Raw genomic sequence first — 25,245 nt, 5'->3', positions numbered from 1 at the left:
AACTGGGAGGAAGTACAGCTGTTCCCTCTGAGGAGCTCGCCGGGGGAAGGCAGGCCTGGGAAGGGGGGTGTTCCCCGGGTGGTGACATACAGCATTCCTTTCACTTGAGGCAGCTGAGCTGAGGAGCTGCAGTCTCCCCTTGGGAATATGACTTCGCCGGGAAGGGCCTCACACACACAGACCCGTGCCCCCACATCCTTCTCCAAGAGAAACCCCTTCCCATACTGTGTGCGCGAACTCCCGCACCAGCGGAGGCTCCGATACCGCCCCATCTCTGGCCCGACAAACAGCCCAAAGTCAGCGATCTCGTAGGATGTGTTTATATTTACACGGTACATTTTAAAGCAATGGCTACATTGGTCATACATATTAGAAACCATAAAAAAAAAAGTTAAGAACTTAAAATGTACATCATACACTTGTATATATATTTTTTACACAGAGGTAAAAAGGGTTATTATAAAAAAATCAATACAACAGGGTTTTTAGTATACAGGTAAAGAATGAATGATGCTTCAGGCACTTTAATTTGTTAATGTGAGCAAATAGCTTGGGGGGGGGGGGGAGGGCGCGGGTGTTGGGAGAAGCTTCCAAACAGATAATCTTTTGGTTAATGTTTTTGTTACCACAGATACAAAAATAAAATCTGAATAATTTCTTTCAAATGATTGACGTCAGTATGGCAAAGCTGACTGGGAAAATACTACACACTGTTCAGCTGCAGTGTGGCGATGAGAGAGAGACGTATTTACATAAATGTCCCCATGGCTGTCCTTGTGCCCTTCACCGCTACCTTCACAAACCAAAAAGCATAGGCGGAGTTAAGATTCACTGGCATAACTCTTCAAAGGGGTGGACCAGGACAGGGGGTGAGGGGAGAGAAAGAGACAACAGAATAGAGCCGACAAACAAAAAGGTGCGGGGATCTGTGTATTCTCACTGAAATAAATAGGGGCTCTGGAACTGAGGTCTAACAAAACATACATTAGTGTTGTGCTTTGTAGAGAGGAGACCTTGAGAAAGGCCTGGAGGAAAACCCTCAGGGCGTGGGGGTGGTCTCAACAACGTTGGGAGGCTGGCTGCCATCCGCTAGATGTTGCCCAGGCAGGGAAACAATGCTCTTTTCTCCCATCACCAGATTGACAACTCTCTGGTCCCTTTCCAGACAGAAAGGCCCAAACCAGTCTCTCCAACCAATGAAAACGTCTACCGACTATCTCAGAAGCACAGAGGGCATTTGCACCGATGATCTGACTAAAGAAGTGCGCCGGGCTCTCAGGAGAGCTGCAAACATTCCACGAAGGTAGGCACGGCTAGCACTTTCCCGCACGATGGGAAGATTGGAAAAAAGTCCCTTTCCTTGAGGACTGGTGTCCGGTGTGCCATAGAGAAGGGAGGGGGAAGCGAGGCGGGAGGGAGCAGGCCATGCCCTCAGCAGGCAGTGACCACGGGAAGATCATGGCAGGAAGAACAGTGTTTGACAAACCTGCCCCCGTGTTCTCCATGTTGTTCTGATTGTACGATGCTGGGCACAGGGAAACCACTCTTCACTCTTCTTCTTTCTGCCCTAAGATTTGGCTATTCCTTGCAATAGATTAGAAAAATACTCTTTTCCAGCTAATTCGAAGCCCCCTACGTGGCAAGGCGACAGAGAGCCCTAGCCTGCTGACTCAACCGTTTATGCACACCAAGTGGCAAGTCTGGGTTTGGAGCTGCAGGAGAAAGACACTTAGGCATCGGAGGGGTTTTTTACATATGGCCTTGTTTTTTCCTAAGTATAAATGAAGAATTTGGTGACGTGAAACTGAGTCCGAAAGAAAAACACAAACCCACGTGCAAGGTGCAGCCTACCACTCCTCAAATTTACAACATTTAGAACTTCCCCTGTTAACAGAAAACCCCCACTGGGGAGAGGGGAGCTCCTTTAGTTTTATTTACTGGAATCTTAGTGTTTCCCAACACTGGTTTGTGTTTGAAGAGAGTATTTGGTTTCCAAAACAGCAAGCAACTTTTTTACTTTATTAGCATTTTCTTCCAATATTGCTAAATTTTTTGGAAGTGGTGGCGACACAATTTTAAAAAGTCCTACCTTAGGGGTAACTGGGGAGACTCGGGGAAATCCGGAAACCTCCTTTCTAGCCCTGGCTAGAGAGGCTGTGATGCAGTTTAAGGAATTTTCCTGATTCTCCCAAGTTAATCTGAAGTTAAGGCTCGATTCTTAGTCATTTTCCGGGTGAATGTTTGCATCCTGAAGAACTGGCAGATTTGGGGGCGGGGCGGGGGCAGAAAATGATGATGGGCTCAAGATAGAAACTGCGGCTCACATGGGAAATTTGGCTTTAGAAAAGTTAGAGCGATCTTGTTTGTCAGCTAGCTCACCTTCTAGACAGAGCAACTAACGCGGGGTTAAAATACTTCTGGTTGGGTTTCATTGTTCTGACATCACACTTCCAGGAACCCGGTGATACTTGTTGGCAATAGGCAAGCTGAGCCAAGAGAAAGATAGTCTTCGATGCTCTTGGAAAAACCAACTACAAGACCCATCAAAAAACCCCCAAAAAACAGTTCCGCCTGCAGGTGCCTTTGAACTGGAAGAGGTGGGCAGGAAATCAACACAGGTATAAGACAGTTAGCTTGATTACAGATTATTAATACACGCGTCTCTGCGGGGGGGGGGGGGGGAGGGGGGTCCTTTCTTTAGAACACTGTGACTGTGCAGGGATGGATGAGTGGCTGGGAGGTGCAGAGTCCACCGGAGGGCTCCCCAGGCTGGAATGGCGCCCCAGGGAGCAGGGGAGAGGATGCGAGTGTGTGGGAGACAAGTTCCCTGGTGGCTGTGGACGGAGGGGAGGGCGGGGCAGAGTCACACGGCCGCCTTGTGCTTGCCCCCGCAGCACCTGCACATCACCCCGCAGTGGTAGCAGGCCCGAAGGGGCAGGTAACAGCACATACAGGGGGCCAAGAAAGACAAGGCAATAAGAGCCATCCACCGGAGGCAAAACTTCTCGTCGCTAGTGTCGCACGAGCAGGGGTCTGTATAGTCGCCCTCGGGGTCCGACATACAGTGATAGAGCAGGCTGTCCGCACACCACATACAGCTCACCCGGCGGATGCAAGTTCTCACGGAGTCGGGCGCGTCCTGGCAGTGGCCCCTCCGGTTCTCCTCGTGGTTGAACATGTCCCTGCAGTACTCGCACCGGGAGCGCTCGCCGTCCTCCTTCCGCCGCCGGGATTTGCCTCGCGAGGGCTGGGTCTTGATCACGCCGCCCCCGCGCCCTTTGGGGTCCTCACCGAGGCCGAAGTCCGAGGAGTCCACGTAGGGGTAGTTATAGTCGTGCTTGGGGACCTCGCCCTTGGCGAAGCGCACGTAGGAGTCCGCGTCCTCGGCGGGGTCCAGGGCCTTGCGCACGGGCGCGTGCCGGTAGTCCTCATAGCCCGTCACCCAGACCTTCTCCCGGGGGTTGATGCGCACGATCTCCTCGTCGTCGTCCGGGAAGCTCACCTGGCGGTAGGGCCGGGGCATCGGCTGCCCCAGGAGAAAAGAGACAGTATTTTACAACAGTGGCAAAAAAAGAAAAAAAAAAGAAAAAAAAGAATCCAACATGTACCTTTCACCTTGACAAAGGCATTTCTGGAAGAAACTGACCCGTCCTGTAATGACTGAACATCTTATGGGTCAAAGATGGATTTCAAACTGTGAGTCTCAATCCATTCCTGGGTCGGGAATCAATTGAATGGGCAGAGACCAGCTTTTATCCTCCCCCTTGTTTTGATTACCATCGAGGTGGGAAAGTGTGTCCATTGTAAGAATAGTTTGAATTTTCAGAAGCTGGACACACCCAGGTCAAGAAGCAGAAGGTGAGGGTGCCTGCCTGGTTTTGGACAGTATGTTCTCTGTTGTATGGTCAGCTTTTTTTTTTTCTTCTTCTTCAGTGAAATAGACGAATACTGGAGTAGGCTACATGTTAAAAGGGTAAGTACTTTTCATAATCTATGTATATACAATACGTGAGCCGTGGGTCACCATATAAAATGCATTTCTCACTGTGGATCGTGTTCAAAAAAAGCAAACGGGGGCTACCAGGAACTATAAGAACCGTGTAATCCGGTTGGGAAGAGAAGATGCCCAGATAACAGAAGGTTAAGAGTGCAGGCTTCGGAGGCCGGCTGCCTGGGTTCGAATTCTGCCAGGATCGCACAGATAGTGAGCGACAGAGCTGGAACCTGGGCCTAGGCAGCTTTGACCCAGAGCCACACCCCAACTGCATTCTCCCTTAGGGCCAAGAGTCCTCTTAGCAGGTAGTTGGTTTTCCACCTTTGAAGTCCTTTGGGCATGAAGGCTCTTTAAGGGGGAAAGAGCATGGTTCTGAGCAAACCCACTGGAGTCCAATTCGGGCTGTGCAATTTCCCGGCAAGTGGCTATGCCTCAACCTCAGTTTCCCTGATTGTCAGACTGCACAGGGCTGTTGTGAAGGGAGAGGAGGAATCTACGCAGTGTTCGCACTGAGCCTGTCACACGGGATGTGCTCGATACCGGCTGCCATTGTCGTCATTGTCACAGTGACAGCATTTTACATGGCCGTTGGGTTTCCCCATCGCTTCCCACCAGACTGTGAGCAGGGCCACCTCGCACCCTTTGCCCTAATTCCCCTGAGAGTTGTGACATGAGAGCTTCCTGGGCTTCAGAAAAATCACAATCCTGTAGGATTTCAAAACGGATCTTGGGAGCTGTCACAGGCTTTGCTGATTTTTTATTTTGCAAAGTAAGGAGAGCCAAGAAGCCAGTTCTTATGGATTGCTACCATAATTTGATTAAAAAAAATTTTTTTAATGCCAAACTATTGGGAAGCATACAACAAAAAGATTTTTAAAGAGTCATATAAACCTAGCTTTATGTTAACTGTGCTCCTTTTTTCTCTTTTCAAAGCAGACCGGTGGCCACATCACCCTGCACGGGCACCAGTCCCAGCCCCACAGGTTGGGAACCTACTCTGCAAAACAGCCACTCGGTAAATATTTGTTGAATTATTGAATTCCAGACTCCATCTCCCTGAGCTGGCCTGGGCCTGCAGCCCGAGCCGCCAGGGCGTGAGCCAGGTGTGCAGCGCTCTTCAGGCCTGATCGGGTCTTTGTGCTTTCACACCAGGTCGGAGGCCCTCTGCAGGGGGCAGCACAGCGCATGGGTGAGCACAGACTGGCATTTGAATCTGTTCCACCAGGGACTCGATCTCTCTAAGCCTTAGCTTCCTCATCTACAAAGTGGGGAGCCGAGACCTGCCTTGTGGGGGAAATTTGTGAGGATTAAACGAGATACAATACAAGGACTCTGGCCCACAGAAACCTCTAAGCAAGGGTGAGCTGCCACCACTGCCAGCGATGTGGGGTGGGGTGGCACAAAGTAGCACGGAAGGGCCTGGGCTCGGGGAGAGGAAGGAGGCCTCCCAGCATTGGGAGCCACCCACCCCGAGGACCCCGAGGACGGAGACTGCCGCTCACCTGCTCGAGGTGGTAGTGGTCCGTGGGGTATGGGTCGTGGAGGTGGCCCAGGGTGTAAATCCTCCGGTGCTCACAGGATGTGGGGGAGGAGATTGTCCGCGTCGGTTGTTCCCTCTTCTGAGAGGAATTAGAAGAACTGTCTGTAGCTGTCTGTTGAGAGGGAGGTAACCAAGAGTTAATTTGAAACAACCAAACCCTCGCATGCCGTCTGCCCGCCTTGTGGCATCTCGCTGGGCTTCCCGAAATCTGGAGTTTACCCTGGCTACCCGAGGCGGGAGGACCCCCGAAGGGCGAGATTGTCTAAACATGATGTGGCCGCCAGACCCTGGAAAGCTGGGTTTGTTTTCTCGAATGTGGGAGCAGCGACCAGGCTTTGGGGCCAGGCTTACGACAGCAGGCCTCCCGTGGGTGCAGCCCCGTTGGTCAAGGATGGTCGTCCCATTTGTAGCGCTAGTTCCAAGGCACTCCGGCGAGCAGCGGAGGTGCAAACACGAAAAAAAAATCAAACCCAAATGTTGACATGTGTGGCTAGTCCCAGCCTGAGAGAGAGAGAAGGATACCGTGGGGTATCATGGGTACTGGCTCTCCAGACATTTTATAGGCCATCTTTGGGGTCCACTTTAAACTGGCAGCAAGATGGACGACTGCAGAGGGGTAAGGCTGCCATCAGTGAGGAGGGGCTGGCAGAGCTGTCTCCCCAGCAGCGGTATCCAGTCCAGCCCGGAGCCTCCCTGATGGTGTCTGGGAAGGTGAGCGGATGTTGGGATGGACTGTGGCCAGAGCGCAGGGGGGGCCACCGCCTCCCAATATATCTACCACCTGGGTGCTTCATGCTCCCGCCTAAGACTCAACAAAGGGGACCAGGTGATGGTCACCCTCCACAGCCACTCCCACCCCCCACATGCTCGTAAAAGACTGTGAAGTCTTTTCAACCAGGGCACCCCACCTTTCACCTCCATGGAGTCGGGGACCCTTCCCCACCTCCAAACAAATGAAAAGGTTTTTCTTGTATTCAGGAACTTCTTCCTCTCCTTGGCTGTTGCTCTCATAGTCCCCTTATCTTTTTATTCTACATGTCTTGTTCGTGTCACAAATCCTTTTGGGGGCAAGGCGGGGTTTAAACAAATAGACTGATAAGTTATTTTTACCCCTCTGCCCATTTGTAAAGAAGTAAATGCTCAGAAAAATGGGACTACAGGTATTTAGGAAAAAGAAGACTCATTTCCATTATGCAATAAACTACTGTTAATTTTTAAAACTTGGCGGACATGTGCAGTTTCCCTAAAGGGACCCCCAATCTGCCTGGATTTTTCCTATTGGTTTGGTCCAAGTGATGTGGGGCTGATGCCTGTGTCCAGTCCCTCCACCCACGGTGGCTAATCCAGATGTGGACACATGGTCCTCTCAGGCAGTACAGAAAGATTTTTGACGGAGAGTTCAGAAGAGATGCTGACTTTTTACCTCAAGTTAAGACCTAAAGGTCCCGTAAGCCTGGAATGGTGGTGAGGGCACTGGGGAAGCACCTTCTGGATGAAGTGAAGCAAAACCTAGAGAGGGCCACCCCCAGGGACACCATCTGGGCTTTGGGGTCCAGTCAAGCCTGAATCCTGACCACTGTTTGGTAACTTAAGCCAGATGTGTTGGGCTCGCCACGTGGGCGCACTTCTCCTCCCTCCCGATCCCAGCTCTGAGGCAGCAGCTCCACCTGCGTCACTCCCCTGGCCTCTCAGTGACTCTGACTCCTCTCCACAACGGGTGGGGTGACCTGGGCGTGCAGCCTGCTACCTCCCTCCTCTGCCTCTTGGAAGCCACCCAACTGGCGAGCAGCCATTCTGGGGACTGTGGGGCCCACCGTGGGGAGGCTGCAGACCCAGCACCCCTGTGCCTGGCTGGGCGGGTCCTGAGACACCCACTTCCTGCAGATGTCAGCCCGGACCATAAAGGGTCCCCCCAATTGGTTCAGAACTCAGATAGGAAAGAATTACTATTAAATATCAGTAACTGCAAGAGACCAAGCTGACACACAAGAATTTTTCCCTTTCTTCCACACTCTGCTTGTTGTCCAGCTCTCCCCCACTTTGCTGTCGATCTGACAACAAAGCCCAGGACTCCCCCGTTATGAGAGTGGGTACCATGTGCCAGGGGCTGGGTACAAGTGAACCATCGCAGGTAAAATATCGTCTCCACATCACACAGAGGAAAACAGAGGCAGGACCTGCTGACCGGCAGTGGCTAACCCAGATGTGGACACCCTGACCATCAAGCCCCCTGGAGTTCAGTACCCCTCACCCTGCTTCTCACACTCAGGTGAGGCCATTCCAACGCCGCCTCTGAGAGGAACTGTGTTCACCTCAACGAAAGTACAACCTCACGTCAGAAGGTGCACCCTGCGTGACAGAACCCAGGAGATAAGGGGATGGCGTCACACGATACAAAGGTTTCCAAAGATCTCGGTAAGTACTTCCTGAATAAGCAGATAAGGGCCCTCAGTATGACTCAGATCTCAGGGGTTAAATTCTTATCCAGCACCCACATGACGGTCATCTCTGAGGGTAGAAGCTACCCGAGTGCTGAACACGGTAACATGCACTCAGCACTGAGGTCTCGGTCACCTCTGTGTTAGTCAGCTGGTACCCTCATCCACCCCAGGGCCAGGTTAACAATGTGGAGGAAGTCATTCTGAGCAATGGGGCACACCCAGTTTTCCCGGTACTCACGAGCCAATCAGAAATGCCCCCGCCCGACCTCCCTAGGCCCAAACAGCCCTTCCCCCCTGCACGGTCAAGTGCAAAGCTTCCCAAACGTGAGGCCGAGGAAGGCCTTTCAAGGTCCCCTAACCGAGTGACGGGTTTGTACAAAGGAGCAGGAAAGCCAGCAAACTTTGAGGTATGCCCACAGCTCACCGCTTCCCGAGGGCCCTGCTGAGGGTAGGGCCTGGCCCAGCGCACAGCCTTCCCTGCCAAACTGCTCGGTGTGGGTCTGGACTCTGGAGAGGAGAGCCTGCCAGAGAGGCTCCACGGGAAGCCAGGTTGTGTCAAATCTATACTATCAGACAGATCGTGCAAGCGGTGTGACCTGCCGACAAGAGGAATGTCCTATCAGGGCATCTCCAAGAACAGCGAGGGGAAATACCTCCTACCCACATGCACCGCTGACCTAACTGTTCGTGGTTTCCACTCACAGCCCGAGGACAGCAGCCACCGAAGCTGGGCGCACGCGCACACATCCACAGGCAAGATTCTCGAATGTCACTGTGACTTGTGTGCACACGCTCATGACACCTACCCATCTGACAGCTTCTCCTTCGACTCGGAAAGACTGTGGCTGCGTTTTATTTTATTTTTTTAAAATATATTTTATTGATTTTTTACAGAGAGGAAGGGAGAGAGATAGAGAGTTAGAAACATCAATCAGCTGCCTCCTGCACATCCCCTTCTGGGGATGTCCCCGCAACCCAGGTACATGCCCTTGACCGGAATCGAACCTGGGACCTTTCAGTCCACAGGCCGACGCTCTATCCACTGAGCCAAACCGGTTTTGGCGCGGCTGCGTTTTAAACTCGCCCTGCTCTCCGGAGGGTGTCTCTCAGCTGTTGCAGGCTTGAACTTGGGAAGAACAGCAGCAGAGGCCCTCAGCCCCCCGAGGGACAGCTTCAGCGCCAGGCTTCCCCGCGCCACCGCACCTGCCCGGGTCTCCTCCACAACCCGCCTCCGAGTTTGACTGACTCAGTGTCAGTGCCCATGATGAAAACGATGTCCAGGGAAGAAGTTTGCAACGTAACATGAGGGCCGAAGAAAAGAAAGGTGATGGGATATTACAATGTTAAATATCAGAGTCTCAGCTCCGGCAGACTGGATTTGAATCATTCTCTGCTAATTATAAATTGCATGATTTTGGTCAAGTTAACGTCTAACTCCAGTTTTCATTATCTGCAAAAATGGAGCTGAAATTGTCCTCAGAGTTATTACAAAAATGAAATGAGATGAAACATTCCCATTTTTTAAACTGTTACTGCCGATTACAGAAAAGTTATTGATTCTATTGGTTCTGTATCTGGTCACCTCACTTAACTCCTTACAGAAGTTCACATAGTTTACATAATGACTTTGGGTTTTTCTCAGTAAATCGTGTAACCCACAAAATAGTCTAGCCTCTTTTCCAGTTTTTATACCTTCTTTTTCTTATCTTATTGCAATTTTTGCCAGGGCTTCCAGCATGATGTGGAAAAACAGAGGCGATAGTGGCCCTGCTTGTCTTTTTTTAAAAATTGATCATATATATATTTTTATTTCTTTATTGATTTCATAGAGGAAGGGAGAGAGAGAAACATCAATGATGAAAGAGAATCATTGATCAGCTGCCTCCAGCATGCCCCCTACTGAGGATCGAGCCTGCAACCCAGGCATGTGTCCTTGGCTGGAATCGAACCTGGGACCCTTCAGTCCGCAGGCCAACACTCTATCCACTGAGCCAAACGGGCTAGGGCACCCTGCTTATCTTTTTAAAAAGCACTTTAAAAAATAAATTTCCAATGATTACTGTAAAATCTCACATATTTTGAGTAATTAACAAGCTTGTGTGACCCTCTAACAGGGCAGTAAACCGAGACAAGACCTTGATAAGGAGAACAGGGAAAGAACAGGAGAGTGGGAAGGGAAGGGAGGTGGAAACGAGAGTTCAGGGTACTGAGATGAAAGGGTGGGCACTGCTAACCTTAGAAACACCGAACAGAGCCCCAGTCAGCCTGACCAAATCCACTCTGGTAGTACCAATACCCATCCCTTCCCTGAAGGGTTTTTGGGTTTGGGCTGGGTGCTTTGTGGGATGTGGGTTCACAGAAGGTGACATGGGCAGGGCAAGGCCAGGAAGCTTCCCTGAGGAAGCACATTCTAGATGGGTAGACAACCCAGACCAAGGCCCAGAGGAAGAAAAAAAGAGGCTCAAACTTATCAGTGAACATCTGATAAACTCCTTTAAACACTGTAAGCTTCCAATGTCTGAACTCTGCAGACATAAGTTGTACTTACTTTGAGAATTCAGGTATTTCCTTTGAGAATTCAGATAATTCTCCAGAATTTAATTTAACAAATAAGAGGAAAACCACGGAGCTTCAAAAGTTGATAGACTTTTCTGAAGAACTGACTTGAATGTTATGCTGTCTTGCCAGTAAGTCAAAATCTGAAGTACAGAAGACACTGGGTGGAGGCCGCCTGTTCCCCAAGGTCAGTGCTACCTGTGTGGGCAGGAATTGGTCTGAATGGAGAAAGGGGAGTAGAAGATCAATGCCTAAAGTTAAAGCTGTGGCTGGCTCCCTCCTATGTTATGGGCATATTTTGTACAATAGGATTTCTTACTCGTGGAAAGTTGGCTATTCTTCCCTGACCCACGGAGGGCCCTTGCGTTGACCAGGAGGTTCTTGAAGAAGCACGTGCATTTGTTCGCGTGCCCTGGGTCCGGGGACGAGCCTCCTTCATTTGGAAGGTGAACCTCTTTGACCAGGGGAAGCTCAAAGAGGGAGGGAAAAAACCAAGAGGCTAAGCCAGGTAAGAAGGCACTTTGCTTAAAGTAAGTTACCCATCTGAGATAGGATCCTAGCTGCAGACCAGGGCTTTCTGGGGCATTCCGGGCGGGTCAGACTATACATTTCAAAGTAAAGGAAGTGTTTTCAGGACTATGTGCATCCCCTTTAACTCCCCTGGGTTTTCCTGCTAAATCCTTGATTTTCCAAAAGGGGTTGGGGGGTACAGAACAAAGGCAGCAATAGCTGGCAGACAGCAGCTAGGGGCGAGAAAGGTGTGTCCAGGGCTGATTTTTCAAGGACACTTGGAACTATTAAGGGGCTCCTGGTTTATAGCTTTCCCGAGTAGGACACTCCCACTGAGTGTATCGGTGAGACTACGAGAAGGCTGGTGTTCATCAGTTTTCTCCTTCCTTCTGGGAGGGAGGCAAGCAAGCAAGTACAGCCACTTGATCATCCCCGTGTCTCCAGAACACGAGCCGACGGAAGAAAGTGCACAGTGCATGGAGCCAAGCCCACTCGGCGGCCACTTCCGGAGGCCAGTGGACCTGGGTGTTTTCAACAGGCATAGGAAAGACAGGTAAGAAACTGCTCGAGGAGCCCGACCACAGCATCTGGGGATCACACAGCAATGCCAGGCAAACAGAGCTCAATGCAGAGAGGAGTGGGCAACCCTGATGCCAGGCCAGGCTAGGCCATTCGTCTTAGACAAGTTGCTGAACTTCTTTGGGCCTCAGTTTCCTCATGTGTAAGATCAGGGGTGCTACTGGGTGATCTCCAAGGTCTATCTGGGCCCTAAAAATTCCATGTGTAATCCTCCTCCCTCTGCCTAAGAATATGACAGGTCAGAAGGGTTTGTCTAACACTGTTGCTTAGCTGTTTGAAGAGCCACAGGGTATATGTCAACTATACCTCAATAAACACAAATAATAAATAAAAGTCATCACTATGTCCCCCTCCCCCAAACTGCCAGAGGATTCACTCAGATGATTAAGTAGAATTTCTGCCATCTATAGATGCTGCTATTTTGAATTTTTAAAGATGGATTACTGGGAGTTATGACCACCATTCGTATTATTTTTACTGCAATCCACCACCAAAATAGATCTCGACATCTGATGCATTCTTCCTATAGCAAGGGCTGCTCGTTTTATTTCTTTTAAAAGCATGCACACACACAGAGTACATATAAATACAAATGTATGCCATTCCTCTCCGCCTCGGGCTGGGAGACTAGACTGATCACATAAAACTCTGGGCTGCTTCTGCCTGTCAGGAGACAGTGACCTGGGTGGCCGAGGGCCCAAAGGCTCCTGGCTCAGGGGGTGTGGACGAGCTGTTGTTTCGAACTCTTCAGCAAAGCATACCTTCTGCTCCGTATCGACCAGACTGACAGGCCTGTGGCCAATCCCTTTTCCTCTGCTAACCAGGAAGTTACCACCAGGTCTCTGGGAACAGGTAGCACTGGCTCACCTGTCCTGAGGGCCTACATGGGTTCCAGGTGTCCTGTTTCAAAGAGGCAAGCAGAGCAGAAAATCGGCCAGGAACATGCTCTTCTATGGTCCCAGCTAGCAGGCAGTTTGGGCCTAAGAGGCAGCTGCTTGGGGAAAAGAGAGAACTCGGTCCTAGGGCATTAATTACCCTCTCTGGGACCTAGGGAATAAAGTGGGCGTTCTTTCATTGGGAAAAAATCCTATGTAATAAAAGGATAATATGCAAATTGACCCTAATGGTGGAACGACCAGAAGGACAGCTCAACCAGTCACTATGAGGTGCACTGATCACCTTTCTGGCCTTTTCCCCAGCCGGCAGGCTCCAATCGCCTGAAGGCGAGCGGGGAACCGGGGGTGGATGGTGAGGGATGCGAGTGGTGCCAGGCCAAGGCCCCTACCCCGCTGGTCGCCCTCCACACAGAGGGCAACCCACGACGGGGGTGGGGCTGGCAAGCGGACGGGAATGGCCAACCTCTTGGTCCCCCCCCCCCCCCCCCCCGGCTGGCAGGCTCCAATCACTTGATCACTCAATGGTGAATGGGGAACCGGGGGTGGGTGGCAGCAGGGGGCTAGGGAAGATGGCCCTGATTGTAGGCCTGGCCTAGGGACTGTACCTGTGCATGAATTTTGTGCACCGGGCCTCTAATAAAAAAAAAAAAAAGGAAATTTCCACATGTTTAACAAAATTTTATGTGTCTAGATTTTGAAGTCAGGTGAAAGCAAATTTGATATGAAAGGAAAGGACTGATAAGCCACAGCTTTGCTTCACTGGAAGGGCTGAGGGATGGGAGCAGGAAGGCTGGGTTTCAGGTAACCCTGACTACGTTCTCTGTATGAATTAGTGAAATGGAAATAATAGTAGCCTACTATCCACAGCTTAGAGAGATGAGATGACATACGTGTAAATGAAGAAAGACACACATGGAAGAGTTAGAGAAATGCCGGTGGCCTTCCTGACATGGAGAGTGTTGCAAAGCTTTTGTTGGACATTAATTGCTTTAGTTTAGCCACTGTAAGGTGTTACTTTTGAATAAAAAGATCCTCCTCTTACTATGTAACGTGAGCGTGGAAGATAAAGCAGCTCCCACCCATGTGGGCCTCCGCCTGCAGCAGTTACGGGGCCCAGGGCTGCCCCCCCAAACATTTCTGCCTTTCTTAACAAAGCGCTGTAGGCCAACTTCACTGCATTTTATAGGATTTACATTTCCAACCTATTTTCTCTCCACGTAACCTCCCCCCACCCCCTCCTGTCCCCATCCCTTCATTCCATAGGGAGAGACAACAGAAACGTTTCTGATCAGCTGATCTTCTAAAAGGAGGCTGGGGCTTCGAGGAGGCACCGGGACCATCTGCCTACACAGAGGTCTTAAGCCAGCGCCTTAGTTGAAATATCCATCATTTAGGTGGTTCTTTTGCAATGAAGGGGGACTCTGGTACGCTTGACAGGTAACATTTCCTAAAATGTATTGAATAAGTATTGCCTTTTCTTACAGTTCTGGGTGAGCAGAGTGTGGAACTGAGCCTCTCTGAGCCTGGGTGATTCATCTGCAGACATGAAGTGCCAGGAGGTTACCTCCCAGGTGGCTGGAGGACAGACGCAGTGATGTATGTGCCAGTGTGGGCGTAGTGCCAGGGCAGCTCCACACCCCAGTTCCTCCCCCCCCCCCCCCCACCAGCCAGCAGACAGAGACTCAGAAGAAATGTGTCCACCCTGAGGTTTTGTGTTCAAAGGATCAAGGGTCACCGCTAACTCACGGCAGAACCAAGTTCAGAATCCAGGCAGGCCTCTCCCTCACCTCCAAGCTCCTCACTCTCAGGGGTCACACACCACTTCAGCTTTTAAAAACACTCTTAGAAAATCAGTAGGTGAACCCCATTTCATTACAAAATTGGCCGATATGCCTTCAGTTTTAATGTTTGTTAGGGCTGAATTAGGTGGAAAAATTTTGTGGTATTCTGCACTCTTCCGCTTCTGTAAGTGAAACCTAGGTAAATACAAAATTCAATGAATGTTTTTTCTATTTAAGAATGAAAATAAGGACAACTTGTAAATACTCAAAAGCCCATCTAGGACAAAACAAAACTGCTTCTCAGTACTTTGGTTTCAACCACTTGCTCTAACCTCGCTTTAGCGAACACCTGGGGTGGAAGGGCGAGGTACCATCGGGGACAACTGCTCTGAGCAGCCGGAAGGTAACAATGCAGCTTGTAATAAACAGGATGCCAGGGGGCCAAGCACAGGGCACCGGGCAGGGCCAGGTTTTCCAGTTTGGACAAAACATGGCTAGAAACGGATGATGTTCGAAAAGACATGACATTTTTCCTACCTAAAGGAGGACTGCCTACCTAAAGAAATACAGTGAAACACCAACAACTAATCCAAATACCAGCCTTTCCAACTGGGTTCTAGGAGAGTTCAGACCTGAACAAAATCATTGAATGACTCTCCTCAATTCTGCAAAGGACATTACACAGTTAGTACCATTCTATGTGCGCAGGACACGCTAACTCATTATATAAGGGTGGATTCCTTAAAGTGCTAGGGTGTAATAGAGAAAAATTGATGGAGAAGGGCTGTCCAAATCCCAAAACAGTACTTAGGTGGAAGTAAACCTAGAGGGTGGGAAAAAACCACCCAAACCTATACATGTAGGGTAGGCCTTGCTAAGGTCAAGCTCTGAGTTGCCATCTTGGGGACCGCAGACTGTAACACCCAATAGGTAGCTCCCAGCCCACCACATGAATGGGTCACATGGGCATGAGCCACATATTTATTCTCTTATCTCCCTTTTCCAACTTGGGTCCAAGAGAACCCTAAGATAGAACTCTTATATTTGGTGGTGGTTTAAAAAAAAATAGAACAGCTGAAAGACCCTAAATATAATTATTCAACAGCGGCAGCGGGGAACTGGGAAGCTGGGCGTGAGTCCCCACTGCCCCTCCACCATGAACTGGATGTGAGATTTTTAAAATATATATATATTTTATTGATTTTTTACAGAGAGGAAGGGAGAGGGATAGAGAGTTAGAAACATCGATGAGAAACATCGATCAGCTGCCTCCTGTACACTCCCTACTGGGGATATGCCCGCAACGAAGGTACATGCCCTTGACCGGAATCGAACCTGGGACCCTTGAGTCCGCAGGCTGACGCTCTATCCACTGAACCAAACCGGTTAGGGCTGGATGTGAGATCTTAGGCAAGTCACGCGTCTGAGTCACCTGGAAGAACTCACAATCCCTTCCCATTCCCAGACCTGCAATTCTAAGGAGCTGGCTTTTTAGAGCTGCCCTCGCCACCCAGCAAGGCAAATAAATGTCCAGTAACGCCTGCAGCTTATCTTATCTCTAACGTGCCATTACTTCCACAGTGGACATGCAGCTGCCTAGCACCAGGCAGGGAGGACAGCAGGAAGAAGAGCACTTAGTGCAGCCGTGGGCAAACTATGGCCCGTGGCCCGGATCCGGCCCCTTTGAAATGAATAAAACTAAAAAAAAAAAAAAGACCGTACCCTTTTATGTAATGATGTTTACTTTGAATTTATATTAGTTCACACAAACACTCCATCCATGCTTTTGTTCCGGCCCTCCGGTCCAGTTTAAGAACCCATTGTGGCCCTCGAGTCAAAAAAGTTTGCCCACCCCTGACTTAGAGCCACAAAAGTCAACCTCTTTAGTCTCTAAACCTCCAGCGGGGGGAACGAGGATGAGCTGCTATAACTAAGGTGTTCGTCTCGATTCCTCCTTCTTCCTTGACCTCTCACCCACCTTCTGATAAAACCCCTCTCATTCATAAGAAAAATAAAATAACCAATACACGTATGTATATCACTTAATATCTCAAGTAGCGGCCTCACCCCTCTCCACCTCAGCTTCTCACTCTCCAGAGAAATTAATACAGTTTCTACTCCTCTGGCTCTTCTTGTATTTGTCTCCATTTTTTTTTCAACCCCATGTGGTTTATACTATTTTCTGATTTGCAGATTTAGATATTATTTAAGGACTGCTTATTGTGGATGAAGACCGAGCCCTTTTATACACCCTCAAGTATCTTCCTATAAAGCAAATATTTCCCTAATCCCCCAGCTTTAGAGCCAGAATCCAGCCGCTCGGCACCGTGACAGCTGAAGCACTGACCACACGTGGCCAGATTCTAGGTCGGCTGCTCCAGAAGTATGTGTGCCCTGCAGCTGCATTCTCCAACGATCCTATTAAAACGATCCTTGTCTGCTATGAAGATGCTAATCCCATTTAAAAATTACTTCAGAATTCCGCAGCAGTAAATAAACCACCTGGTTTGAATGGACCAAACCCTACACAACAGGGATTTGGGAAATGGTTCACTAAATGACCACATAACCCAGAGCCTCTCCAGTGCCAGTCCATTTTCTCTCCTCACTCTGCCCAAGAATCCCTTCCCTGCCGGTTCCAATCCCCCACCTGGAGGGACCTGGGAGGACGTCAGTTCTAAGTTGGGGAGCAAAGCAGCTGAACAGCCCAGACCTGAAGTTCACAGGGCCTCCTCCACAGAGACAAAAGCACCACAGAGGGAGCAGACTAGTGGGTCTTTCTCTGCCTCTCGTCTCCCCAGCTCGGAAGGGACAGAAGGGAGAAGCTGCCGGTCAGACGCAGCAGTGAGAGTGTGCTCTCAGCAGTATACAGAATGCAAACCTTTGTTGTTGTTTCATGTTCTTTGCATGACTCATCTTACACATTACCAAGTGGCTCAGGCACTGGAATTCCTGGTACCTCCATGTTTCATGCTGGGCACTCTCTTGCCACCAAGGGTCAACCATTATAACTGAGGTCTCCCTGGAGTGGAGGGGCTGTGAGAGGGCCGTGCCACAAAGGAGAAAGCGGACGAGAGGGTAAGAAGCAGCGAGAGGAGCCAACAGCTTAGAGTCGGTGACAAAGCCAGGGCTCCGCTCCTCGCTGTAGACTGAGCACAAAACAGCTGGAAACATGGCACGCAGTCACTGAGATTCCCTCAAGATCACCGCCTCCCAATGGCTCTCCAAGATAACAAATCAAATCAATAAAGTAGGAAAACCTGTGATTTTACACACTATACAGTCATCCCCACCAAATGCCATCTATAGGGTCTACGACTTAAAGCAAAATGATGTATAACGAAGCCCATTTTACCACACGCCGTACCAACAATGCAAGAGTGAAGTTCTTACACTGTCTCATCGTCGTTATAACAGAACGATGTTGAATGAAATGCATTACTCCGGGCCTGTTGTATCTGGGGGGTCAGATCACCCACTTATTTATTGGGTATTTATAGAGCAAAGCTTTCTAGGGTTGCAGAGACTAAAATAATGAATAACCTGCCTCTAATTGGACGAAGATTTATTCACTCAGCAAATAAAATAGGAAAGCCAAAAAAGGGGGCAGGCTTTTAAGAGGCCTGAGAAATAAGCAGAGTGCTATGGGACTTAAACAAGAGAGAACAATCATATTTGGTCGAGGGAGAAATACGAGGGCACATGAACGGATAAACAGCCCAAACTCAGAAAGTCGGAATGGTTGCTAATCAAGAGTCTCTGGTGGCGGTACTGGCTGGAAAGATGTGGACACACACCAGGCTGGTGGCAGTGATGTGGACAGGGGAGCCATGGGAAGACTGTGGAGGCCACAGTGTTGGCCACAGGTGCACAGGCAGGGCAGGTATGCATACGTGTGTACATGCGTGCACACACTAAGAAGGGCACGAATTTAACTGAGAAACTGCAACATGGTTGTACCATCCTGAGAAGTCAGGTGGAGAGGCTGCTTGAGGGTTAACCATCAGGGCTGGGAAGTGTGAGCAGGGACAGCCCATGGTTGGTGAGCACCCAGGCCAGACAGCTACCCCTCAGGGAATTGGGCTGCCCCTTCCTCCATCTCCACTTCATTCCCTAAAGCAGAATGTGCATCAATAGACTAACCCCAAGCAATCCCCTGAAACAGGGACCCCCTGGCTCCACCAGCAGAAACAGAGGATATGCTCGTGTTTCTTCCAGTGACACCTCTACAGGTGTTCTTACACACATGCTGTTCTCACAGGAAACTCTCCTAATCCCATTGCAGGCGGTAAGTTACACTCTTTCACTGATGAGTTCTGAGTTCTAAACGCCTGTCTTACCCATAAAAGGTGTTCTTTAAAAAGAAGATTTTAAAATTGATTTTGAGAGCGAGCGGACACATGGGAAACCTGGTGCGTACGCCTCGATGACCCTCCCGTCATTACACAGGATGTGTTTCTAACCGTCAGTGACCTAATGACTGGGGCTGTCTTGAGAAGGGAGGTACTATTGTTAACAGTCCCTTCTTTGTAAACGAATGGCACGAAGGCCACTGGTCCTAGACATCAGGGCTACACGGAATGCGAGTAAGTGGGGCTCCTTCTCCCGTGAGTTCCAAGGGTCTGGGAGCAGCAGGGCTGTTTCTACACTTCCTTCCAGGCACTCGGCGACACCCTAGAGCGGCATGCTGATGCCCCGTGGATGAAAGGGCAAAACCAGGAGGACGCTGGCTTCCATCACCCGGCTCCCGCTGCCCTCTCCGATTCTATAAATCATTCTGGCAGGTAGCTGGGAAGCAGCTGCGGGTGACAGCTCTGCTCTGGAGCACAGGAAGCCACCTTTTAACCCTCCTGCTGTTGTTTGTCTCCCCAAACGTGACAAAGGAACAGATGTAAGCAACATGCCAACTGCTGAGAAGATCTGCTCGGAGCGCTATAGGAAGCCTGCTCAGAGCCACATCACGCCAGCCGCTCCAGGGAAGGACGACTGAGCTCATTTCCTGACACCCCCACGCACGTCAGGCTGGGACCCGCAGGCCGCTCACCATGCACATCCCGGCATCCGCCTTCGCCCCTGTGGTTCCCAGCCTTGAAGCCACTTCCCGAGCCCTGTTCAAATGCCACTGAGGTCCAGGCGGGCCTCCCCACTAGTGGTCTTCTCTGACCTCCCCCACTGTAAAGTCCGTGGTTCAGAGGACTCTACAGTCTGTGCCAGTCTAAGCCTGTCAGAGCCAAGCTCATCTGTTCAAACCACCCTGCTCCCTGAACCAGGGCTGTGGCCACGCTTCACACACACCTCTGGATTCCCAAAGCAGTTTTTTGAAATCTAGCTGTGAGGAGTCTATTGGAAAGCACGTTTAAAGGGGTGCAACAAATATTTTAAAATATGAAATAAAAAACTGCTTGTAAAAGATATTCTTGGGTCAACTGGGGAACTATTATCCGACAGGAGATTCCTATGAATTTTCTTAGTATAGGAATGGTGTTGTGCTTGTGTAGAATACCACCTTATTTTTAGGAGGTGGATGCTGAAGTAATTCCAGGTGACTTATTTTTAACCAAACAACAAAAATATACGTGTGGGGGGGGGGGGGAGGGGAGGAGGGGGGTGCACATCTCTAAATACACACACATGCACAGATACAGCAAATGGGGCAAAATGTCCCAACTGCCAAATCTAGGTGTAGAGCATACAGTGCTCACTGGATTATGCTGTACTTTTCCTATGTGCTTGAAAAGTTTCATAATCAAAAGTAGAAGAAAACAAAACAGCAGAGAAAAAAAACATAATGCAGAGCATGAAGTACAGTCTGGTTTTAGGTGTCCCTGGATGTGTGTGCCCTAGGTTACAACGTAAATGTATTTCATACTGTAGGTCCAGGCCAAGAGTGTGAAAATGCTGCCCTAGAGCTCTTCACTGCACCAGGCACACAGTAGGTGTGCAATGAACTATCTGTTATTTCCTTTTAGAAGCCCAGGACTTAAATGAAGAAGCTAGCTGAGAAATCATTTTATCTCCAGTTATATCCCATTAACTCAAGCTGTGTCAAAATATCCAAGCCATTTCCTGCCTGCGCATACTTAGTTCCAACCTCAACTCAGCCTTCAGGCCTTTCGGATCAGTTTAATTACTCATCAGCAAGGCTACTTCTGGTGTTCCCGTCGATGCCAGGGAGGCGGTTGTGTTCCACTCTGAGTGGGGTGACCAGTTGTCCTGGTTTGCCTGGGATTGAGGTGTTTTGTAGGACCAGGGACTTTCAATGTTAAAACTAGGACAGTCCTGGGCACACCAGGCGGTTGTTCATCCTAACTCTGAGGAAAGACTGTGCGAGAACCTGGGACAGGTCCGGGAGAGTTGACACTCTCAGGTCATGTGGTGATGTTACCACTGCAACACGAACAACAAAGGCAAAACCCAGCCTAGGAAAAATTGCGACAAGACAGAGATCTCCACGATGCATCCCTGCTGCAAGAGCACATGCCAAATTGCAAAGTGTCTCTCATGCCCTTAACCAGAACCTCTCCCCAGTACTCACCACTGACCTGGAGAGCAAAGGGCACAGAGAACGTACCGTAAAAACGTCGTCATCACCAAGCTCAGCTTCGTTGTGGATGGTGGAAGATGATGTGGTTGAGCCTAAAAAGACAAAAAATAAATGTAATAAAGTGTTTTCAAAGAGGATAAGTCCAGTCCAATCGTTTAAAAGGTAGATTTTAATAAAACCACACCTCCTTCCTTTCGTATGTAGCTCACTAACAGAGATGTTATCTGGGAATTAATGCTTTTAATTTATTCTTCAATTGACCCTTGCCAGGATGCCCCCTAAATGAACTTGGCCGACTGTTGTTCCCAATTAACCCCTTGAACTTCTGCACTGGCTACTAGAGAACAAGCACTCAGAAAGGCAACACAGAGGAGGGGCGGTGAGAGCCTGCCCACAGCTCTGCCGTGCAAGGTCAAGACCAGCCTCTGCCAGCGATCCCCCAGGCCCACCAGGGTATAGTAGGGAAAGCACGGGATGGAAAACCCCCAGGTTAGACCCACCACCATCTCACTGTAAACTGGACTTAGCTTTCTAGTCTTTTCATCTACCAAAGAGGGGGCTTGACTCAACAGCTTGTATGGTCCCCTCCTGTTCTGAAGTTCAGGCACTGTTGTCTAAAACCCAGATGGTGGGAGCCACCTTCTAAGCCAGTGGTTCTCAACCTTCCTAATGCCGCGACCCTCTAATACAGTTCCTCATGTGGTGGTGACCCCCAACCATAAAATTATTTTCGTTGCTACTTCATAACTGTAATTTTGCTACTGTTAGGAATCGTCATGTAAATATCTGATATGCAGGATGTATTTTCATTGTTACAAATTGAACATAATTAAAGTATAATGATTAATCACAAAAACAGTATGTAATAATATATATGTTTTCCAGTGGTCTTAGGTGACCCCTGTGAAAGGGTCGTTCGACCCCCAAAGGGGTCATGACCCACAGGTTGAGAACCCCTGTTCTAAGCTTATACCAGGGCAAGGTTGTATTCTCTTGCAATACCAGGGTATCAGTGAGTTTTCTGTTTCTGCAGGCCAACATTTAGGCTCAGGTCAGAAAACCAGGTTTGTTCCATCATGAAATGGGGGTTCAATTTATTTACCTTTTCATCTCTTCATTCTGGTATGCAAACCAGTAGAAATTCCCGTCTTTCCCCCATTAATAGTACCCAGTAATGTGTGGATCAACAAGTGACAGTTAATGGCCAAAAGGAAAAATACTTAAATTTGCATAAGTGATAGACCAAGAGCAATTTATTTTCTACCTTCTCTTTTTCTTGGTTAAGTCTTTAAAAATATGCACTTAGAAAATATTTTGCTACTATATAAAATAGAAATTAAAAGAATTGCTCAGAAAGGGAAGAGAGCCTGACCAGCGTGGCCCAGTGATTGAGCGCTGACCCATGAACCAGGAGGTCACGGTTCAATTTCCATTGTGGGGCATGCAGATGGCAGCCTATCAATGATTCTCTCTTATCATCGATGTTTCTAGCTCTCTCTCCCTCTCCCTTCCTCTCTGAAATCAATAAAAATATATAAAAAGAAAGGGAAGAGAAATATTTAAATCTCCAACAAGGAACCCCTGGAGGAAAAATAAGTTCCGTAATAAACTCTGCACAATTCGTATTGATCTTTCAGGGTTTTTCTCTACTATTTAAATTATACTAATCAATCAATATTTAAGGCAAGTTTGATAGAAAACAGCTAAGTAGAGAATACATAGAAAACAATGACATGTGATCAATTTTGTTTATAAATTCAGTAATTAAGTATATGGACATACTGAAAACTGCTATCAGTAATAGAGGAGCTATTTTCTCTCTATACATTTAAAAGATATGTTTGATAACATTTTAATATTTGTTACTTGGGTAAGACCTATGATGTAAACACCAGTTTTCATTGGCTATCACGTGGTTGTAGTTAACAGATTCATGTTCCAGCTATAATTATCTTACTACTGATGTTAAGCAGCTTTTCATTGAAGATTTGCTTTTCTCTCTTCCCACAAATCCATAATGAAGAAAATGACTTCTGAACACGTTTATTTCTTAAACAGATGAAACACACATTCTTTTCTGATTGATTTTTATTTAGTTTTTATAATTAATTCTGAGGTTGGCTTTTGCTTGGTATTTCTTTCTTCATGGTTGTGGTACCAGTGACCCTCTGATTTGAGAACTGAATGAGTTACAGTGGAGAAATCGTGTGTTTGCCTCTGTGGACTCTAGAAAAGCCCATGAGAATCGATGGCCTAGGACAGTGGTCAGCAAACTGTGGCTCGCGAGCCACATGCAGCTCTTTGGCCCCTTGAGTGTGGCTCTTCCACAAAATACCACGTGCGGGCGTGCACGTTCAGTGTGATTGAAACTTCGTGGCCCATGCGCAGAAGTCGGTATTTTGTGGAAGAGCCACACTCTGCCGACCACTGGCTAGGAGCCTTCCAGGCCAGGATCAAATGTACACAATGTCTACTAATCACTCACCACAGGGTAAGGCCTAAACCAAACGAGGGCTCCGGGAGTCACAGGTCCCTTTCATATTCGGTGGCAGCTGCACACCTGGGCTCTGATAGCAAAAGGGCAATGGGTAGGCCTGGAGCCCTCTGGGCCCATTTGAATCTGTTCTCCATTTCTGAGCCATGACCGACAGACCAAGCCGTTTCAATCGTCAGGGAAAGGTGAACTCCGTCAAAAACTCATTCACATGGAAGTCTAGATCCTGTCTTTTCAGAGCAAAGTCTAAAAACCAGTTGGGACCACTTCTTACTCAGAAACCCATCTCCTCCCCCCCCCCCCCCCCCCCCCGTTTTTTCACTTTGTAATTGTTTTCCTTGGATGTTCCGAAAGTTTTGGCTCCTAATGACTGACCTGGCCACCAACCCTCCTTCTAATAAACCACAAATATATGATGGTGGACAACAAGAATGAACAATAACTCAGAAAAGTAACACAGTCCCACTAAGAATGCAGTGACAAACTCAGTACCTTCTATAAGGTCTTCGATTGCTTTCCTCACTCCCCTGTCAAAGGCTCGAGCATCGGCAGGACTTTGGAAAGTAAGTCCAAACTTCCTATTGTCGACCTTCCAATGATGAAAGGTTGGGTTGGCTTTGGTGTAGACCAAGTCCTTTCTTACATAGCATTCCAATACCACCTGAAGGATTGAAACACACAGGCTGGTTAACTTGTGAAACAGTCATGCTGGTGTTTGGTTACAAAACTCTAACTGGGAACTGTCCATCTTTGGCAGCAACTAATGAAAACCCTCCTCTCCTGCCTTCAGGTATCTGTGAGTCTCTTCATTGGAAAGGCCTTTGCTTGCCTCTGTGGACCATCCATCCACTCTTTATTGACCTGTCACCCTACCCCACTCCCAACCCCCTTCCCTTTGGCGATCCCACTGTACTGTGGTACTCCTTCTCATTCCATTTCATCTCATTCCTCTTCCTCACTCCCTGATTGGGGGGCACTAAGCTGGGGTCCAGGTCTTGGGGCTTTGCTCTGTTCCAGGTGACTGATTCCATGCCAGGGCCTTTGTATTAGTGGCTCTCAACTGTCCCTCCTCTGTCCTAATGGGTGTTTCCTGGTGACCTCAAATCCAACATGTTGAGAAACTAACTTAATCTGCTCTGAAATTTCTGCCACTAGCTTCCTCTTCCAACTTCCCCACATCTAGCAATGCCAATCCCTCTTTGTTCATTCTCTTTGGTTTAAAATCTCCGCGGTTACCTTTGCCTCTTCTGCTTTCTCTGCCCCCTATATTATTAATCACCAAGTCAGTTTCATTTTTCCTTCAATATCTTTTATATAAATTCATTTAAGTTGCTACTACCCTGATCTGGGTCTCTATTAACCCTTTATCTGCATTATTAGAACAATCTCCAAGTTTCTAGCCATTTCGCTTCAGAACTGCCTTTAACTAAGCTATAACTTTGCATAGATTGTCTCAGACCCTTGGTTTTTTTTTTTATCTCTGAAATGGAAATAACACTAATATTATCAGTGTGAACATATACAGCATAAAAGCAGCATTGCAATCATGTGAATGTAAATTCCCTTCTTTATGCACAAAAAATCTCTAAAATATCAACAATATTTATGAACAATATTTATTCCTATGTACACCAAAATAATTTTGCTAAGTGTTATTAATAGCTTTGATTTTGTTCTGGTGAAGCTCTTCATTGAACCAAATGAAATCTTACTAAGAGAAGGGAAAGAGTAAAGGCCTGCCTAAATTAGTATAAATTCAAATTAGAGACTATTCTTAAATGAGTTCAGGTTTCAAGGATACATCTAAGCGCACTAAGAAATTAAGTGCTGCATACTAAATGTTCCCTAACTTCTAGACAGATGAGAACAACAGTCAAATTGGTATATCAAGTAGCAGTCCCAAGCAGTTA

At 48.3% G+C, this 25,245-nt stretch overlaps 1 protein-coding gene and 1 long non-coding RNA gene across 9 annotated transcripts in view; one reads left to right on the top strand and one right to left on the bottom strand.

The window, feature by feature from the left end:
- Positions 1 to 304: 304 nt before the first annotated feature.
- The window catches only part of SPRED2 (sprouty related EVH1 domain containing 2), a 116,864-nt gene continuing 91,923 nt past the window's right edge, over positions 305 to 25,245 (bottom strand). For all 8 annotated transcript variants that reach the window (XM_059659619.1, XM_059659621.1, XM_059659623.1 and 5 more), the window contains 4 exons: positions 23,828 to 23,996; positions 20,869 to 20,933; positions 5,497 to 5,646; positions 305 to 3,526 (listed from right to left, as the gene is read on the bottom strand). In XM_059659619.1, coding sequence (XP_059515602.1) covers positions 2,864 to 3,526; positions 5,497 to 5,646; positions 20,869 to 20,933; positions 23,828 to 23,996 — 1,047 coding nt within the window. In that variant the 3' untranslated portion in view covers positions 305 to 2,863. The remainder of the gene's footprint in view (positions 3,527 to 5,496; positions 5,647 to 20,868; positions 20,934 to 23,827; positions 23,997 to 25,245) is intronic.
- Positions 10,550 to 15,938, top strand: LOC132213288 (uncharacterized). The gene is made up of 4 exons (XR_009447941.1): positions 10,550 to 10,718; positions 11,486 to 11,594; positions 14,001 to 14,112; positions 15,879 to 15,938. It is a non-coding gene; the product is annotated as an uncharacterized LOC132213288 (long non-coding RNA).

The sequence above is a fragment of the Myotis daubentonii genome, chromosome 12 (assembly GCF_963259705.1).
Source record: "Myotis daubentonii chromosome 12, mMyoDau2.1, whole genome shotgun sequence".
Taxonomy (NCBI): Eukaryota; Metazoa; Chordata; class Mammalia; order Chiroptera; family Vespertilionidae; genus Myotis; species Myotis daubentonii.
This window is presented reverse-complemented; position numbering and strand designations above follow the sequence as displayed.